The following is a 20,861-nucleotide window of genomic DNA, read 5'->3' as shown; positions in this document are numbered from 1 at the left end:
GATCTTCACTGGTCTAAAGTGTTTACTAGCTGCTCTTCCAATTGACAGGTATTGCCAAGGCATGCGAGCAGAATCTGAGGAGGACTTTTCAGTATGGCGGGCGTGTGCAGTATCCCAACAGCATGGAACTCAAAGCAATGATGGTTAGTTTGTAAATAAGCTACACAGTGTTCCTTTGTGGCTTGAAATATGTCAAAATTGTAGGGATTGCTAACATTTATTAACTTAAAGTGTCAACACGTGTTTAAAAATACGGAAAAACAATCGGGATAGTCCTGTATAGTCTCCTTTATCAGGTAGATCAGGCCGTGCTAATTAATCTACAGCGATATCTTTCATATTGTGGTGTCTGTCTGTCATGTTCAGATGTGACTTTGCTACATGACTTCTCAGTAACAGCTGTGGATAGCAGTGTGTGACGTTTCCCTCTGATTTGTTGTCCGTGTACAGGCCGGGCGTAGCTCCAAGAGACAGCTGTTCCTGCTCCCAGGTGGCATCGAAAGGCACTTAAAAATCAAGACATGCTCTGTGAGTGGAAAACACACACACACACACACACACACACACACACACACACACACACACACACACACACACACACACACACACACACACACACACACACACACACACACAGAATGGCTGCAGTCTCTAAATGTAAAACACAGATGCCGAATTTGTAGCCTGTAGTGGCATATTTGCTTTTTCCTTATCAGGTTGCTTTGGATGTGATCGAGGAGCTTTGCTTTGAGATGGGACTCCAAAGAATGGAGGCACTGGATGAACATGCCGTCTTTCTGGTCACACACAAGGGTAACAAGGATCTCTTGTTTTAGTGGAGCTCTAAAATGCTAACATTTCCTTTTGCCGAGTTAGATATTGTTACACGTTTTGGATAATAGATGGTTACTAAAGTGTCTTTCTGTGTAGGTCAGAATGTACGTCCCCTGAACAAGCGAGAGTACATCCTGGACATCGCTACAGAGGCCGAGCCCGTGGATGCCAACTACAGTCTTTGGTTCAGACGGGTTATATGGAGTCTAGCTCTCAAACTTGACAATGAACTTTATGTCACCATGCACTATAACCAGGTATAAATCTCATTTCACAGAGCTGTAGATTGAAGCAGTCCTGAAATTTTAGCTCACGTGCTAAAAATTTGTGACATCCTAATATTTCATTGGATAGCTGACATCTTTTTTTTTGTGGCCACATACGTCATCACCACCTGATGAGGGTTTTTTTTTTTTGTGGTCGGGCGGTGTGCATAGAAGTACATCTTGTTTTGTCTTCTCATCAGTTGATATTTGTCATAGAAACAAGACGGACTAATGCACATTGTGCATCTCTTTTCAAGGTGTTGCCAGACTACCTGAAGGCCTTGCTGAGTGTGGTTCCTCAGGGTAAGCCCAGTGAACAGCATCTGCAGCAGATTACCAGGCTGGCTGCCCTACAGCATCGTGCCAAAGACACCATCTACCTCCCCACCCTGTAAATATATCCATTTGTTGTTGGAAACCTTTTGCATGCTAATGTACCAACTCACACTTGCATATCAATTACTTTTGGGCAAGTTACTAGTGATACAAGGGACAAATTAAAGGTAGGTTTATGTTGATTTTTTGTCACCCATCATATCTAATCATATCTATGCAATCAACATGTGACTGAAGTGCAGACTTTTAGCTTTAATTCAAACGGTTTAATGAAAGTGTTCCATTCACTTTTTAGGAATTAAATTGATTCAAAGTGATTTAAATTAAAGTTATCTAAAGAAACCAGTGATTGAGACTTTTAGTAGCTTAATTTTTTCCAAACAGTAAGACATGGCTGACTTACAGAAGAGCACGTTTGGCCCAGATATCCCTTTTCTACTATTTCTGATATTGTGGCTATATCACAAAGGGCTGAGAAGGTTGCTGCTGCATCCAGGGACTAAGTTAGTTACCTAAGGGTTTTATATAACAACACTCTTTAAAATGTAGTAAGACAATAATAGTAGACCCAGGACTGAACCTTGGGGAAACCTACAGGTTGGAGAAGCAGTGGAAGAGAATGTACGGTATCCCTGAGAGGTCAAACGTACTGCAACATAAAAGAACACAAATAGAAAAATGTTCCAAAAGCACACAAAACACAATGAAAATTCATCAGGTTAGACCATTACATGGTATGTTGAACAACTAATATAAAACATTCATCTACAGTGTTATATGTATCATTCAATTACAACTTTACTTCCTCACAACAGCTACAAATCCTCAGGTTCTGTGTCTCAGTCGAATCCTGTGGATGTCTCTGTTTCTCTCATTTCCACAGCTGTTCTGTAAGATTTTCTGCTAAAAATACACTTTTGTTGTGTTTTGGGAGCTTTTTTCCCCCAACTTCCACTGTGCTATTTATCTTTTTATTTTTTATTTTTGCTTTACATCTGTTGTGTGTTTCTTTTTTAATTTCATTGTGCATTTTTGTGTTTTTATGTGCTTTTGTAGCATTTTTGTATTTTTCTGGCCTTTTCTTATGCTGCAGTCTTTTTGACCTCTCAGGGCCACCATACTCTGCTTTGCACATTGTCGGCTTGCACAGAAAAATACACCTAACATGCACATGTATAATTTGATCTGCTGTCTCTCAATTACACCTTGTTCCCTCTTTGTGTGTGCGTGTGTGTTAGCCGTGAGGTGCAGGAGTGTATCCCTCCGCAGTTCTACAGCAAACAGGGTTCACAGCAGTGGCTGAACATGACAACACAACACATGCAGCAGGTCCAGCCCTTAAACCCACACCAGGCCCGTGCGCAGTTCCTTGGTAAGACAACAGTTCTTTGTGAGTGTGAAAGATACTCACAATTTGGCCATTTAACTTTTACATATGTCCTATAATATTAATAACTTTTGTATTGTTAATAGCAAAGCCCATTGCATGTTCTGTCACAATTCTATTAGGATAAACATCTGAAACATCTGGTAAACAAAAAAAAGGCTTATTCTGATCCCAAATAGCAGTTCTAAGTTGATATGAGTGCAGCAAGGTGTCTTCTTAGAGCATTTTTGTTGGACCAGTGGGAAAGAAAATGTTCAAAAGCACGCTGAGTTGTCGCGACATTTTCTGTAAACATCTTTACCTCGCAATTTGAATGCGGCAGCTTATCAGAAGTGAGCTTTGGTGTGTTTTTGCCCAGGTCTGGTCAGTGCCTTCCCCATGTTTGGCTCCTCCTTCTTCTACATCCAGAGTTCTGGCTCTTCGTCCGTCCACGCCCCATGCATCCTGGCTGTTAATCTGAACGGGCTTCATTTTCTTAACAAGGACACACATGTGAGTCAAACAAGCATTTTACCCTTTTACTGATCTATTGTGATTGAAAAATACAAAAAAGGCAGGAATTTTATTATATTTCAACAAAGCTTTTGGCTCCCCCTCTTGGTTATGGTGTTTACTGGCTCTCCCATCCATCATTTTTTAATAAAATCTAAATTACAAATAAAAAAAAAATCTGTGCAAGAGAAAATATAACCTTTAAAACTTGAGATATTTAATTTTATATTTTATGTCTGTGTGTCCCCTGAATGCCTATTTATATGCACATTGGTGTGTTTGTGTGTGATTAGGAGACTATGGTGCGTTTTCCTCTGAAGGAGATTCAATCAACTCGCACTCAGAGGCCAACATCTGGCTCCAGTTACCCATATGTGGAGATCATGATAGGAGACCTGCTTAACCAGCGTGTCACACAGCTGCAGCTGGAGCAGGTGGGTGTATAAGACATAGATGGAAGATTTAGATGTGTGTGTGTAACAGTGTCTGTATTTACAGTGACACATTTCTGCAGTCAACATGTGACTGAGGTGCAGACTTTTAGCTTTAATTCAAGGTGTTTAATGAAAGTGTTGCATCAACTTTTAAGGAATTAAAGTGATTTTTATACGCAGTACCCCATTTGCGAAAATCTTTCGCAGTCAACGACAGCTTGAAGTCTACAACCCAGGGTCATCACCAAATGCTTAGTTTTCTCTCTTGAGATGCTCCCCCAGGCTTTTACTCCAACCACATTCAGTTGCTGCTTATTTGTGGGTCTCTGCCTTCAGTTTTGCATTTGAAAACTGAAGAGCATGCTTTATTGGTTTCAGAAAGATATCCCATTTCTTTGCCTTGAGAAACTTTTGGGTTGCTTTTGCAGTTAATGTGTTATAATCTGCAGTTTGAATCTGCATCAATCTGAAAGTCTGGACTTCAATCAAATATTGATTCATTTGAAATTCACTCTGATGGTGTACACAAGAAAAATTACAAAAGGAAAAAGTGTCCACAAACTTTTGCCCCTTTCGCCCCTAACTGTACCACTGAGCAGTCTATATTCACTCTTCATCTTAAGTCCAGTGTTGTTTCTTTAAGGGTCTAAATGATGTTATGCTATATGATGTTTTCCAGGGCCTGGAGCTTTGCCGAGTCATCGCCATGCACGTGGAGAACATGCTGTCAGTCAGAGAGAAGAGACTCACATTGCCACCAAGTGAAATCACCCTCCTATAGCACAAACACGAGGATGACATATACATAGAAATCACAGTTTATGCCTTAAAAATGTACTCTACCTCTATTCGTAAGACAGGTTATTTTTGTATGTAAAGGCACTGTTATGTAAGTTGATAACTTGTTTATTGTGATGATTTTGAAAAAGTGCTTTTCCATTATGGCCATGAAAATGTTATTTTTTCTTAATTGATCAGCTGTTTTCTTAATGAATGATTTGGCACATAAAATGTCATTCATGTCAGTCACATTCTAGTTTTAGGAGAAACTTGAATGAATGCCTTAATCTTTAATGTTTATAGTTTTACATAATCATCCAGAAATGTTTAAGATCTTGTCCAATATAACTATAAGGGTTAATGTCTCCTTGTTTCCATGCCCCCTCTTTAGAAGAATAGCATGATTTGCTTTGTTCTTGGGACAACATTAATTTAGTGTAATGGTGGCGCCAGTTTATTGCTGTATAACAAACAAACCCTTATAACCTCATCTTGGTTTTGACATTAATGGAAACTTTTGGTTTGATAGGATAAAGAACTTTTTCTGACACATCTCTTATTCTCTGCTTTGCCAAGGGGCAAAGTCTTTTTGGCACATAAGCTTTGAGGCCACATCACTAAGAGTTTGCACTAACTTAAATATTTTATTTTTACAATAAATTTTTTTGCAAATAGCAGTTTTACATAATTATTGCATGTGAATAATAAATTAAAGCTTTAGTATAACAGTAGTGGTGTGTGAGTACTTTATTTTTTAGCAAATACACAGCAATGTATATGAGTTAGGTGGAATTAAAGAGTATGGAAAATCATTGGTGAATACAATACTACTAAAAAAAACCCCAACTAGTAAAATATAATTAAAATAAAATATATGCTAATTATAACCTTCAATTAATGGTCAGAGTTACCATTCTTTTCATGTTTTTCTTCCTAAACAGGACGTATAATCATGTTTGAAGTAGTCATTCAAACATGATTGAATCTGTCTGCTTCCATTATTTATCTTAAACCCAGTTTTTGACATCTTAAAAAAACAAATTTACAATAGTTAAGGTAAAATATTTACATTTTCTCCACAGTTTCGAGTGAGAAAAGTTAGCCGTTATTGGCTATTTAATCTCTGGCCGTTCCATTTTGTTTAAAGGAACTCCCAGTTGTCGCAGTGTACAAACTCAAGCAGCTGGGACATACCGCCGGTGTATCCTGTGCTACAAACCGAGCATCCGTCTCGCGAGCCCTTGGTTGTGTAGGCGTTGCTGAGTAATTGCTCGCAGATTTCCTCGTCCCTATTGGTTACCAATAACGGGATCCGTGTGAACCGGGAAGAGGAGGGAAGGGAGGGGGGCTGCTGTGGTCAAACCCACCAGGACCTAAACAGCACCAGGAGGGAGAGGAGGGAGGAGAGCCGCAGCAGAGGCAGTAGTGTTGTACCCCCGCTTTCAGCCTGCATGGGCTAGTCCGTTAGCTAGCTTAGCATCTTCCGACTGCGCCGAACCGCCCCTAGTCCCGCCGAGAAGCTCGGGTTGATACCTCCGTGTTACCCTCTCTGTCCCCTCGGTCCTGCCTCCCCCGTGACCGGCTTGAAGATGATGAAGTTTAGGTTTCGTCGGCAGGGCACCGACCCGCAGAGAGAGAAGATAAAACAGGAGCTTTTCGCCTTCAACAAGGTAAAGTAACGGGACAAGAGGAAAGAGAGGGAGATGGTATTCCTCCTCTCGCCTGGTTCCCCTAAACTAACAGACTTATTTTTTAAGTATGGATATATAAAAAAGCCAGTACTTTGCAGCTGAAGTCCGGCCACTCCTCTTGCGCTTGCTGTTTTCTGTCCTACTTCGCGGACAGAAAAACAGATTAGCTGTGAAGTGCGGGTGGTGTGTTTGCAGGGCGCTTTGTTGATGTGTGTTTAGTAGCTGTTGAGTTGTTTTCACGGCGTGTTAATTACCCCTCACCCAAACCAGGACCTCGCTCAAAGTGAGCACCGAGCAGCAATCAAGGAAATCTGTAGCGCTAATATTGCTGTAATTAACCAGCAACAGAGGATTGTGTGGGTGTTGGGGATTATCAGCATGCAGATTAACGGGATTAAATTACAATACATGCTTTTCCAGCAGTTTGATGCTTCGTGTGGTGTGACCCATCTGTCATGCAATGAGCAGGGGTGCCTCTCAGCGTGATGGCACTTTTTACTCCTCTCGTCTGGTTTTAGTAGAAGCTGCCAGAACTCTGCGAGCAGGTTTTTTTTTTTTTTTTTAAATCTCTGCTGCTTTTTGTTATGCAGAGTCCTCATACCCCTTGTTCCAGTTCTTGGGGGTCTTTGGGTGCAGCCACGAGTGTCAGGTTTCATGCTGGCATCACATCCACATGGATATGAACCAGTTCATGTACAGTAAATCTGAGCGTCCTGTGGTAACATTCAGTGGTGGTGATAGTGGGTTTCCCCTCTGGACAGTCAATGTAAGAGCTCATTTCAGTTCCACTTTCAGTATAAGCTGAATCTTGTCACCCAGATCACTGTTGCTCCGCCGGTGGGAACATAAAAGCAGCTTGCACCACCCAGATCTGTGGAATGTACTGATAATTCTGCATATCCAGCGTCAGCTGTAGTAACTTACCTAACAGGTTGTTTCTAAGCTCATACTGAGCACTGCAGTGGCCTTGAACTCAGGTTAGATGAAGGCATGGTCTGCATGCTGTGTCTCAGAAAGTGTCCCAGAGAGCCGGGCTGTCTGAACCTTTTAAATGTTAAAAGAATCAAGTTTGTCCTGCACGCTGGATGTGATAGTGACATTAACCCTTCTCAGCAGGATTGTTTAGGACTGCGGTGCAAACAACACGATGATGACTGATGATCGTTAAGAATCAGCACTACAGTAGATTTATTTCTCCAGAATTAAGTACTTCAAGTCTGAAGTAAAAAGAGTCCTCTTTTAAGCCATTTTAGCAAATGAAAGAATAAGTAATATAAAAAAACACGAACCAGCGCATGTCCTGGAAAATATTAATCAGCCTTTCGTGGCTCCTAGAGTCGTACTTGCATGACCTTGCAGACTTGGGTAACCTCAGTTGTCTGAGTAGCATGAATGAGATTGCTCACTGTGGCCAGCACAGTGACATGAGCGCTTTGACAAACTGTCCTTACACCATCCCGCCTCAGTATCTGCATTCCAGTCGAGGCCCTCATTGAGTTTGCCATTGAACGGTTTTAGATTGTGGCTTTCCTTAGAGCCACAGCAAATAGTCGATTTGTCAGCTGGTGGATCTGACTGAAAATTAATCAGCAAGCATGTCTTTTGGTAATAGAATGATCAGGTGTTTGTTTTGTTCATTTAATTTGGTTATGGGATAAAACAACTCTCACAAATTTGAAAGTAATTGCTCTTGTTAACTTCTCAAAAATGAGGTGTGATCAGTTATTGTTTTTTTTTTTCTTTGTTTTTCTGTTACTTATTCCTGATGATATCCTATGTGGAAGTAAGCTTTTGTGTGAATGTGGCTCAGGCGGGCAAAAACTCCAGAGCAATCAGTTTGACATCATTGTTGCCGTTACACAGCTATCAGAAATGTGTTGACGAGAGTGATTTAACGAGAGTTGGTGTAGTGCCGAGTCATATCTGATAAATATATTTTGTATTATGTCTAACCAAACAAGACATCTGAGAGAATCGCCCACTAGATAAATGCCTTTGTGGTAGGAGAGTACAGTTAGGGCCATTATTTGTTGGACAAAGACATCATTTTCTGTTGTAGTTTTTCTTCCATACACCATCACAGAGGATTTAAAATCAAACAACCGGGATGTGGTTGAAGTGCAGACTTTCAGGGTCATTTTAATAGGTTCAACAAAAGTGCTGCGTTAACTATTTAGAATTCACAGCCATATTTTTCACAGTCATCCATTTTTAGAGACTGAAAATAAATTGGAAAAAAAATGAGGGATTTAAGGAATCCATGGAGATCATGAAATGCTACGTTTCCCACCATGAGACGCTCTCCTCGGCCTCTGCTGCAGCCAGCTTCAGTTCCTGCTTGTTCAAGGGTCTTCCTTCAGTAACTAAAATGACATGCTCTGTTGGGATGAGATCAGTTGATATTTATTTTTCCTTGACAAACTCTTGGGATGCTTTTGCAGTCTGCTTTGGGTCATTAACTGTCTTCACTGTGAAGTACCATCTGGTCAGTTTTCAGCTAGATCTGAGCAGAGGCTCTGGTCCTGTACATGTCACAGTTCATCCTGCTGTTTCTGTCAGACTAGACTGTGGCGATGATGCACCTCCCTTCCAAAGGAGTGTTCTTGTTGCTCGGTTAGATGTTGAAAGTAGTTCTGTCATGAAACATTTTAGTTGTCTTCTGTGGTCTTTGAGGCCTTTCGGCTTTTCTAAGTATGTGTCAGATTGTTTGGTCACTTCTAAAGTTTTTGCTGTTTCTCTAATTGGTTTATTTTACTTTTTCAGCTTTCTCCTTCACTTGCACTGACATCTCTATTTATCTCTTACCCATAATTCCAATAAACAGGTACCAAATGGGACATCAACTACTGATCTTTTATCTGCTATTTTGTTATGGAATAATGAGGGAACAGGCTTCACCTGCCCATCCAATTAATTTGGACTCTCTGAAAATGAGGGACTGTGTATAAAACTTACTGTAATCCATAAACAGTTAATGCAACACTTTTGTTAAACGCCTTGAAAAGAAAACTGAAAGTCTACACTTGAATCATATCTTCTTTGAGTTGTAAAGAGGCCAAAGCTGCAAAAATGTTGTCTTTGTTCAAATACTTACAGACCTCACAGTTTTTAGGTGGGGAGACACTTAAACAGCTTATGTTCATGTTAGCCAAATGATGATTCTTTGTTTGAATCTCTGATGAAAGTCCATGGACTGTTTGTTTTGCTGTAACACACACACACACACACACACACACACACACACACACACACACACACACACACACACACTTTTGTAATGTTTGGCAGCAGCTGCCAGACTGTCACAGACGTTGTCTCTCTTCAGGAGGGTTGTTTTGATGTGACTGTGTTTGTGTGATAGAGACAGATCGCACTGCACCGGCACTTTAAAGACAGAAGGAGTTAATGTTTTACGTTATGTCTGAGTTCAAGCAAACAGCCAGGCTCAGTTTTTTCAGTTAGCCATGCCGAAACCTCGAAGACCTCCACAACCTGTTTTTAAACCAGTTTTAGGTGTCTCTCTACTGGTTTCTGTTCCCTTTTTCTTTGTTGACATAAACACTTCTCCAGCTGTCTCACCATCTCCTGACATGGGCTTGGAGAGAAAAAAGCTGAAATTTTATTTCAACCCAATTTAACAAGGTCTGCAGCACATTACAATAAAGCAATGCTGCTGCCATCAGTACTTTTTAAACTACTTTCCTGTAACTTTATTAAGGGAGTCCTCCCTTTTAGACGCCTCGCTGACTATATTCAGCGAGTCTGATGAGCAGAAAATGACACGCAAACTCTCAGACAGAACTGGGTGCATTTATGGAGGAAAGTCTGGAAAAATAAATGCAAGTGTACTTGTTGTTGTATTTCTTGTGGCATTTGATAAATCTGTCTCATCAGTTTGTCTTCTCTACCCTTTCTCTGCCTGGCTTTCTCTCACAGACTGTGGAGCATGGGTTCCCCCATCAGCCCAGTGCTTTGGCCTTTGACCCCAAGTTGCAGCTCATGGCCATCGGGACAAAGTCAGGAGCCATCAAAATGTATCCTTCTGTCAGTGAGCTCATGCATCTGCAGAAGTTGTTTTGGGGGCTTGGTAAGGATTGACATTTTCAAATAAGAAACAACAGCATCACACTTTTTAAATGAATACATCGCATTAGACTAGATTAACAGATCATATTGTAGTCCAAGTCTCAAAGTGGTCATGCTGTATTAGTCAAGGCATGCATACTACAAGTGATCTAACACAAAGCTGAGGTGACTGACTTGTGTTTGTGTCAAACAGATTATAATTTATCATATTTTAGGTTGTGTCATGAAGCTGATAAAGATTTTGTGGACAGGAAAAGATCTAGGAGTACCTCGGATAAGATTACAGAGACTGTTTCTTTTTCACTGCTGTCAGTTTACATCTTTTGAAGTGCTGCTCTGCTTATCTCGCTGCAGTGCAGATACCGTTTTGCTTTAGCTGTGGGTTTGTGGCAGAAGTGTTTCATGGATGTGTCTTTTTTTTCATGCTCTTTAGTGAAAATGCACATGTTGTGGGATGACAGCTAGTCATTCTTTCAGCTGCTGTTATTACACCAGGTCTACAGTGATCATACTCTTCATTGCTTTTCAATAGAACTATATCTTATGGTCTGTCTTTCTCAAGCTCCACTTTTTTTTTTCTTTTTTTTTTTTTTTTTTTTTTTTTTTTAAATGTGGAGGAATGTCTGATCAGTCGGGATTTGCAGAAGAGCTGTTTACATAACATCAGTTTGGTAGAAGTGTGTGTGTGTGGGTGGGTGGGTGGACCAGTGTGTCTCTAGATTTTCATGTTCCATGTTTTTGTTTTTTTTGTTTTTTTTAAGTTGTGACATTAGTCACATATATTTACCACGCCAACTGTGTTTCTAGAAAGAAGCCTACCATGTGACGCAGCCTGTGACCAGAGAGGTTGTGAAGAAACCCTCAATTTTACTATAATTATTTCTCTAAATAACTGAAATTTTACTTGCACTCACATTCTGACAAGTGGGTTATAAGATATGATTGAAGTGGGGGGGTTATTTACCATCAGTAGCATCATCTGGTCACATGTACTTGCATCCCCAAGTAAGTTGCTGGCAAAAAATGTCATCACAGCTAGGGCTGGGCCATATTATACCGTTCACGGTAATACCGGTATAATGTTAGGCAACGATAGGAAAATGAAATATCGCGATAGAATGGGAGTAAAACGCGCATGCGCAGTGCCTTTGTTTTCATACGCACATGGCCGATTGTTGAGTGAAACAGATGAACCAGAATTGGTTTGTAAAAATGGTGCAACTTCCGTGATGTGGAACTGGTTTGGTGTTTGTCCGTCAGATACACAACAAAGCACATTTTTTTGCAGAACATGCAAGCGGCCGTTCTAAGATGCTCTTAAATCTGGGAGTAATCTGGGTCCTAAACTCCGTATACTTCAGGTCAAACAACACTGCAGCATCACTTAGAGTTAAAAACTGTCTAAATTCTTTCATCTTTAATAAAACGATCAGCATTGCTGCTTTACCAGGTGTAACTATAAAGTTTAACTTCCAGGCATCCATGAAAACAAAAGTTATTACATTTAACGGAGTTAGAAGTTAGCAGGAAGCTAGCGGAAGTTAGCTCGCTAGTTTCGCTAGTTACCTAAGCATGATATAGCATGTTCTGACGGAGAGATTTCTGAAAAAAATCAAACGTACAGCTCTGCTATCACTTCCAACATAAATGAAGACAGGAAACTAAACAGCAGTGACGTTTGTAGGGTTACTGAAGTTGGGCTAGCTGGTATATAATGATGTGCTACGTGATCGCTAGCGACACAGCTATGTTAGCATAACATAAACAGTGAAGCTGGAGGACGAACACTAACACTTTTCCACTTATAAAAGTTAACGTGAAGGTTCTTCATGGTTAGAGACAAATGCAATCGCATGGCAGGATGCTGTAAACGGACCAAACTTCAGTCAGGAGAACAACTGAGATAATCCATCCACAATACAAGGTTAGTCATTAATATACTGCAACAACATGGGAATAGAGCAGCTGCCAGAGAATTCAACATTAATGAATCAATGGTACAGAAGTGGAGGAAGCAAGAAGAATGAGTTTAATAAAGTTGGATTTATCTGACTGCTTTGTTTCGCTTAATGTGCCTTATAATCCCGTGCACCTTATGGTCCGAAAAATGCGTACTGCACACTGCAGTTTAATGTTGCAAAGCACCTCCTTTTTAACTTCAGTGGATATTATACATGGTTATGCTCAGGATATGTCAGCCCATTTCTACTGGAAATGCCTTTTGGTTAAACTTTCAGCAAGGAATTTGCATTTGCACTGTTACATTTTTATAAAGCTTTAATGTACATAAAAACCAGCTTCTTGTTTAAGTGAAAATAAATGGAAGGTTGTCTTTTTGCGCTAGTAATGTTGTGGAGTTGTATTTTGTCTCGCATCAATTATATCGTCGGTTATATCGTAATCGCAAATTTTCAAATATATATCGTGATAAATATTTTTGGCCATATCGCCCTGCTCTAATCACAGCCAAAAGGATGGTCAACAAGAAGTATGAGACTGACACAAAGCCTGGAAAAGAAAAACTGATAAACAACATCATCTTTGTTGCAACAGAATTTAGATGCTTGAAGAGGATTTCATCCTCAGAGGCTTAGAATACCTTAAATGCATTTCTTGGTGTGCGGTCAGTGGGGGAATCTTAACCCCCCGACCCAGGGAGTGGCAGTGTGACGTTCACTCTGTTTGAGTAATGCCGGATGAGCCGAGTGAAGCTGTGCTGGGAATCTGTATCGGGTTTGGCTCATGATATGCATTATGACAAAGCCATAATCTGGCTCAGTGTGTCGGTTGTGTCAGAAATTCCAGCAGCTCTGAGGCTAGTGCTTCATCCACACCAGCAGCTCCGTGACATGTTGTTGATGTCTGTTATCTCTGTGGCATTCAACTCTGCCGTATTTATGCCGTAGCTTCTAGAGTGAGTAGCAGTCTGCTGCTGCGGTGTTGTATTCAGGATTGCCCAGAGTTGGGCTTTCCTCCCTTTCATCGATCAGACAGGTGAACTTCACCAGAGTAAGACCTTAGGTGGAAAACGAAACGCTGGGATATGTTAAAACTTGCATTAAAGGTGTTTCTGCGCAGATTATAGTAACTGTGTGTGTGTGTGTGTGTGTGTGTGTGTGTGTGTGTGTGTGTGTGTGTGTGTGTGTGTGTGTGTGTGTGTGTGTGTGTGTGTGAGTGAGTGAGTGAAGGGAGGCTGCCGGCTGTGTGTGCATTATGCTGGAGAATCGACTCTTTCACATTCAGATGGGAGGAGAGAGAGAGAAACTGGTGGTACCAGGCACTTGCACTGCAGAGAGGGATGGATCGAGGGGGGAATGGTGAGATGGAGATAAACGGCAGCAGTGAAGACAAGGGAGTGTGAAACAGACAGTGGGGGGGAGGCAAAAATAACTCCAGTCCACGGCGAAATGTCTGTATCTAGCAAAACGAACCTGCCATCACCCTGCCTTTTAACAAGATTCCAGCTGCTGGAGAACATTTACCTACATTGCATTAGAACTTCAGCCTGTGGCTCAGGACCACCTAAAGCTGGTTAACTTTCCCAGGTAGTTACACGAGACACTGTTTTAGAGGGCTGGACCAATAAGCTAATAAAGATATAAAATTAATATTGAGGTCAGCTTTTTGGTGCAGTCCTCTACAACATCCCAGTTTCTCATGTGGCCCCTTGGGCGAATTAATTGCCGACCCCTGAGCTAAAGTTGTAAGTTGTTTAAAAAAAGTTTTATGGTGCCCAAATCTGAGAGTTCTCCTAAATGTTAAAAAACTAAACACTTGATGGCAGTGAGATGTTTGTTTGTTTGTTTTTTCCCTTGGAAGAATGTTTGTCACAAAGAGCTGCAGCTAATGATTTTTATGTTAAGCTGATGGAGTTACAGTAATGTGGCAGCTGTGACTTTTGGTGTTGGATGACGTTTGATCTTCAGTAGAGATTCTTAGAAATGAGGGGTCACAGAAAACTTGGCCAACCCGCTGGCTAATCACTGCTTTCCATTCAAGCAAGAGAAAAAAGAGCCAAACCATACACTACAAGGACAAAAGTATTGGGCCACACCTCAGTCTTTGAATTCAGGTGTTTTCAGTTTCGTTGCCACAGGTGTATAAATTCAATCACCCAAGTCATGCAGTCTGGCTTTACAAACATTTGTGAAAGAATGGGTGGTTCTTAAGAGCTCGCTGAATTTGAGTGTGGTGTTTTAATAGTGTAGGTTTAGTTGTAAATGCTTTTATTTAGACCGTGAGAAGCTGAGCAGGAGCTTTTTTTTGTGTGGAGGTGAAACACCATGTCCAGCTGGTATTTTTTAACAAAGTGGCAGGTTAATTATTTGTAGATTTCCATCTGGTGGTGTTCCTATCTGTAGATCCACCACATTTGGTATCAATAAGAACAATGTGAGAGCAGCAGCACCAGTTTCCTTAGGTTTGTTGTTTTTCGTGAGTGTCCTGTTGTCTTTGAGTCTCAGCCTCCGGTCATCTGCATCTTGTTTTCTGTTTGATTTTAACTGCGTGTCTAAGATCTGGTTTCTTCAGAGAATTATGAGTGAAACAAACTGCTGTTTACTAATGAATACACTGGTGTTAAGGTCATCTTATGGTTTTCCCCAGAAACTCTTCATTTCCCCAAATCTCTGTAGACACTACAGGGATCTGCATGACACTTTGAGCCACAACAGCCACTTTAGTGGGAAATTCATTGGAATTTCCCTTTAATCTCTCAAAGCCTACTACTTGTTTGTTTTAACATTTACAGTGATATACAACAAATAATAAACTTGAAGAAAGCAACACCGTTTTATTCCACTTCCGAATTCAAGGTTGGGGGTAAACTAGACAGACAAGCAGTGAGAATGAGTTTCAGGTTTGTGTATGTGAGTGAGTGTCCACATTCCTTGTTAATCTGACAGGCTCACTGACTTTGGTTTGACCTAGAAGTGGTTGCCAGCATACCTGTACTGTAGTACGCATTCACAGCCCTGTAGAGCCAGATGTGCAGTCCTGCTTTCTGACGCTGATGCCTGAACTGTGCAGAGAGCGTGCTGAGTAGTAGGACTAGAGAGTATTCACAAAAGAAGAGTAGAAAATTGCTAAATTTGAGGTACTCGTTTCATTTGAACTCATGCTATCCGTCCTGGCACCACGTCTCCTCCTCTCCTCTTGTTCACATTCAGCCTCTCGTTCAAGTTTCTCACTTGCTCCCTCTCCTTTTCTCCTTCTCTCGTTCTGTGTTTATAAAGGCAGGGTCATATTACACCCTCAGAGTTTCTGCTTCGACCACAGACTGGGGCTCAGCAGAGGGAAGGGGACAATGTAGCGTGGAGGGGTTTTTTTTTGTTGGTTTTTTTTCCCCCCCTATCATCTGTGGGGGTGGTGGGGCGACTTAGGAGTCTGTCTCCTGTCATGGAATGCATGTTGCGTTGCCCTGGGTTAACCCTCCCTCATTGTGTGTGTGCGTGTGTGCAGATCGGGTGAGTAAGAGCTTTGTTGCTGAGTCGAGTCTTAATAAAGGGCGCTTTTGAAATGGTTTCCAAGACGACCATTGCAGTTGCCTGGGATGAGAAGTACTTGCACACTGGAGGGGTTTAAAAGTCTGCAGCTAAGCACATCAGACATTAGAGTTTGGTAAGAAATGCATCGGTTAAAGGTAAAAAGGTCAGAAAATGCTGCCTACAGTATTACAGAACCTCTTTGCGATGAACACATTTATTTCAGAATGACAAGTCAGGGCTCTGATTACTTCTAGACAATGTGGTACGTGCTCAGTCGCACAGACACTCTGACCATTTATCAAAAGGACCGGCCATCTAGCAGCCAGGACGAGCTAATATTTACACACTCGGGCAGCAGAGCTTTGATCTGTGTGTTTGTGAGTGTGCTCCAGCTGATGGCTCTGCATCTGTCTCGCTGACATCCTGCTGGTCAATTGCCTGTTGTTGTTCTGATTCATCAGTTCCTATCTGACACTTTATATTTGCATCTTTATTCAGTATTTTTATCTGTACTGAAGTCACCATAGTCCAGCTTAGTTTAGACCACAGGGTTGTTCACTGATTTTTTTTTTTTTTTTTCTTTTTTCGGGAATTCAAGAGAAATCTGTCTTTAACACCATGAGTCATGCACTATTGCAATGTCACACTGACTGGATTTTAAAAAAAAAATAAATAAAAACAAATCCCTGTTTTCTTAATTTCTTCTCATGATGAGTTGATTTTATTCTGACAGCTGTTTTAGTTTAATGCGAGTGCTCATGTCTGTGTAGTTGGTGGTGAAAGCGGTGCATTTCCTTTGTGCTTGTTGGTGCCATCAGTTTCCCTTCTAATTGTAGTACAGCTTCAGCTTCTCCTGCCATTTCCCCATCATCAGTCTCCAGCTTTTGATCAAGTTATATGCATTTGTGTTTTTATGCACAACTGTGTGGTCTGTGTTGCAGGGGAGTCTGCAGAGAGGGTATACCATTTTATGTAAGCTGCATTATTTTTGTTTGTGTTGAACAAATCAATGCAAGTATTCATTGGTATAGTTGAGATCAAGTTAGACTTTGATTTAATCTGGAACACTCCTCCTATCCTTTACCTCCTACCTTCTCCTCCCCCAATCACCCACACACAGCCTACTCTCTGCTTGCTTATACGGATGTCTTATAAAGTACTTTTCTCTCTACAATATTTTTAGTTTCTCCCTCCTCCTATCATACTTTTGTCTTTGTTTTTTCTTTTTCACTTTCTGTGTCACTTGGTTTCCCGACTATTCCTAGCTCCTCATTGATATTCCTGAAGAATTGCAGGACCTTTTAACCCCACCCCTTCTGCTCTCTCTGCCTTCACCCTCCTCACGCCTCATTCTCTGCTTTTAGTCCCTGCCTGCTTTTACACCCACACACATGAATTAATGTGCACACACTCGCTCGCCCAGTTGGCAACAAGTTGCAGGAGTCTGTCTGCGGGGATAAAGACTGTGCGGGCTTACCAAGTAGAGCAGATTGGATGGGTTGTATAATAGAGTTGAGGCATGAAAAGGAAAACATTTATCTGAACTGACAAATCAAAGTTGTCTGATTTGCTGAATGAGCAGGGTAAGGTGACTGAATTAAAGAGAGCATTATGGCAGCATTAGCTACTTGGTAGCTTTACTTTGAGTTGTATTTGTAAGCCATTACCTCCCAGTGTTACTGGCTCTGGCATTGCAGATAATAAACCTGTTAAAGCTATGTTTACATCTTTACATAAGTAACACTCAAAGCACAATTTTTATTAATTTTTTTTAAAATTTCCTTTCCTTTTTTGTTTTTTCTTTTGTGAATTAATCGGCAGCTATGCTTCTGGGTTTGAGGCTGTAATTTCAGCCAAAAAAAAGACTAATGACAACATTAACATGCCCATAGTCACTATGTCCGAAATCAGGTGTTATTTACAACAGAGTAGTGTAAAGTTTCAGTCAGTGTACTGCAAACCTGGTGACCTGCATCACCTAAACATCAGGAATTGTACAATTATTAGTTAAGTTTATTTTAGGTTTTCTGTATGTTAGCTTTGCTAATGTATCTTGTTGGCTTTTGCCTTAAACTTGCGTTCTTTTTAAAGGTGGTGGTGGGATTGTTGCAAAACAAAAACCCTCAATATGTTGTACATATAAATAACATCCTTTTCTATTTCTCTTTGATGTTACTTTTAGTAGAGGGTTTTCTCTAGCTAGACCTGGCTTAGGTAGAAATGCTCTACTCGAATTGCTGGACTTGTGCTGTTTGTTCCTGCTAATGATGTTATTTTGTTCAGCTGATCTTCTTGGGACCATTAATGTTTGCAGTGTTAAAATAAACCGTGTACTGTTTTGTAGTGATTCTCCAATGTACATGTACATCCACTCCTTCAGGTTTGACTGCCTCGGTGTGACAGAACGTGCACTGAGGGGGCTGCACAGAAAGGGGAGTGTGGGAGGTGGAGAGGTACTAGCAGAGGGAAAGGATGCAAATGAGACAAGATTGTTTCTCTAGTGGGTGGGTGGAGTTGTTTGGCTTGTCTTGTTGTAGACTTTTGCCAGACGTCTGAAGAGTTTGTGCATGTGTTGCTATGCATGTAGGGAGGTGAAGGAGTTAGAAAATGCACATAAATGATGTCTTTCATCAGTTCAGCTTCCCTGAAAGTCTGAAACTTTTGGGAATATATTTTTTAAACCTTTTTTAGGGCCTTCATTCTCTTTCTGTGTGTGATTAATTTGTACTTCATCTTTAGGTCTAGTGATGGGGTCAGGCAGGAAGTAAGAACATATCTTCTGTCACTGTTTGTGGGTGGGTGTGGGTGTGTGTTTGCTGCTACCTGTGTGTCCACATGGAAGACAATGCCTTCTGTTTGTCTGTATTCAGACCGTGAAATCGCTTTATCCTTGCTAACGCACTCTCTCTGCATCAGCGGGCAATTGTGCGTGCGTGTGTGTGTGCGCGCATGCGTGTGTGAGGACGAGACAGTGATTCAGTGATTATAAGTTACTGTAGGCCTCCATTTTGTGCTTTTCTGTCCTCTGGTGAGCAGTGAAGCAAACCTTTGCATGCTACAAACAGAACATATAGATCAGTTCAACCAGTCTGTCATTCAACAGGTGTCGTTCTTTTTCTTTAAAATTTTCTCTAAACCCTTGGCATGCTGTTTAGGAGTGGTTTTACACAGCTGGAGTGTCTGTTTATACTTTTTTTCCAGACTGGATGGAGGAGGACTTTAAGTTTCTGCTTTGAGTCAGCGTTTCATTCTGTTTACGAGTATTAAAGTCTGACTCCCTTTAGTTTTTGCTGTTAGAGCCTTGTGTGTGTTCGAAGTGTCGATGAAACTTCTGCCTTATCTGGTGAGGCACCCTGAGACTTTGCAGGCGTTCCTCTTTACCTTATCCTGCGTTTGGTAGGCACATAGTTTAACTCTTTCCTCCATAAAGATGCCGTTTGATGTCCTCCACCTGTATTCTTAATGACAAGCTTTGACACCTCAGTAATAGATCAATAAAGACATGGTTCAGGTTTTCCAAGGGTACCTCCATAAGCAGAGACCACCCTCACCAACTTCTGATGCTGCTCATTTCAAAAAAAGAGCTTTCAGGAGGTAAAGAGCTGAGCCTCAGAAGCGTATTTTGTACATGATAAAGGAAGCACTTTCCAAATTACCTTTTACAGCACATGTTCCTGGTCCCCAGAGGATAAATCCTTACATATTTTATTATAATCCTACTTATTTGTGTATCAGCATCAATATCAAGTCATGGGTATAAAAATAAAATGTGTGCGTATAATGGGCAGATTGCCATGTCTTCGATCTGTTGAGCACATTTGTGCTTCCCAGAATACAAAACCATTTGAGGATCAACACTGCAGCTCCAGGGATATCTAGTGAGCCTTCAGTGTGTGTGTGTGTGTGTGTGTGTGTGTGTGTGTGTGTGTGTGTGTGTGTACATTATTCCTATAAATGTTTAATCAGTTCCCCTCTGATCACTTTATTCCTGTTGGCATTGCTTTATCTTTTGTCTTGCTGGAAATGAAGGTATTGGATATCAAATTACCTGATGCTTCTGAAGGGATCAGGACTAGAGTTGATGGGGAAATTGAATTCAAACACATTTTAAAGAAACTTTTATTGAAATCAATAATATATGTAGGTTTTTAATATTTTCTTTTCAGCTCACCTGTTTTTTTTGTTTTGTTTTTACCGTCAGTGCTTTGTTTTTTTTTTTGTTTTTTAAGTGCGATTTCTCAACATTTTAATGGTCCAGCTCTTCTGAATAATAATCTAACGACATTCCCAATCAGCCTTAGTCACACTTGTGGTTTGTGCTTCTTGACAAACATTTGCATGTTAACAGGCTAAAGTAAGACTATGATCATGGTGAACATTATACCTGCTAGACATCAGAAATTGTGAGCCTGTTAGCTTTTGGCTAGTACTCAGAGGTGCCACCATGCCTGTAGACTCTTATGCTAAAACTTCTTAATGTTTATTTTAAGTTTCGTCATTAATCAGAGTTTACTGGAATGAAGATGACAAAGCTGTGAGCACAGGCACATAGTTGTAGAGGCAGGAAGGGTGACACATTTACTCACTTATTATGACCCCACAGCTTTTGGGGGCTTGTATTATTGGCCAATGAGCAGACCTCTTGGGGGAGGGAGCTTAATTCAGACATGCACATAAACTTTTAATGAGGTCAAAGCAACAGGGTGACATCATCCCTGGGAATCCCTCTACCAGCTGTCTGCTGACACACCAGGAGCAGGAAGTGTGTGTGTGTGTGTACACATTTTTACTTATAAATTTTTCTAACTGCTCCTGATTGATAAACGTTTTTATTCCTGGTTATGTGGTGTTGGGCTGGTTTCTGTCTGAGCTGCTACAGACCAGCCAAAAGTCAAGTCTCTGACAGAGTCCTAAATATTAGTGGTCTTCTTTTTTTTTTTTTTTTTCCCCCTCAATGTGCTGACAGCTTTCTTTGCACTCGTTTTTGCGTAGCCAACCTAAATGTGTGGGAGCTGCGAGATTTGTGATGAATGAGCTGTGGTCACCATGACATAGCTGGAATATATGCA

General features: G+C 40.9%; 2 protein-coding genes across 3 annotated transcripts in view; both read left to right on the top strand.

The window, feature by feature from the left end:
- myo15aa (myosin XVAa) overlaps positions 1–5,154 on the top strand; it is a 59,296-nt gene extending 54,142 nt beyond the window's left edge. Inside the window, exons 56-64 of the mRNA XM_026165587.1 lie at positions 49–143; positions 451–528; positions 717–813; positions 931–1,091; positions 1,358–1,491; positions 2,675–2,808; positions 3,182–3,315; positions 3,609–3,749; positions 4,429–5,154. Coding sequence (XP_026021372.1) covers positions 49–143; positions 451–528; positions 717–813; positions 931–1,091; positions 1,358–1,491; positions 2,675–2,808; positions 3,182–3,315; positions 3,609–3,749; positions 4,429–4,530 — 1,076 coding nt within the window. The 3' untranslated portion in view covers positions 4,531–5,154. The remainder of the gene's footprint in view (positions 1–48; positions 144–450; positions 529–716; positions 814–930; positions 1,092–1,357; positions 1,492–2,674; positions 2,809–3,181; positions 3,316–3,608; positions 3,750–4,428) is intronic.
- Positions 5,155–5,880: 726 nt separating this feature from the next.
- Positions 5,881–20,861, top strand: part of llgl1 (LLGL scribble cell polarity complex component 1) — a 34,735-nt gene continuing 19,754 nt past the window's right edge. Inside the window, exons 1-2 of one of the 2 annotated variants that reach the window (XM_026165586.1) lie at positions 5,881–6,199; positions 10,157–10,254. In XM_026165586.1, the coding sequence (XP_026021371.1) occupies positions 6,119–6,199; positions 10,157–10,254 (179 nt within the window). In that variant the 5' untranslated portion in view covers positions 5,881–6,118. The remainder of the gene's footprint in view (positions 6,200–10,156; positions 10,255–20,861) is intronic. The other variant, XM_026165585.1, reaches the window with a different exon arrangement.

The sequence above is a fragment of the Astatotilapia calliptera genome, chromosome 4 (genome assembly GCF_900246225.1).
Source record: "Astatotilapia calliptera chromosome 4, fAstCal1.2, whole genome shotgun sequence".
NCBI classification, from domain to species: domain Eukaryota; kingdom Metazoa; phylum Chordata; class Actinopteri; order Cichliformes; family Cichlidae; genus Astatotilapia; species Astatotilapia calliptera.
This window is presented reverse-complemented; position numbering and strand designations above follow the sequence as displayed.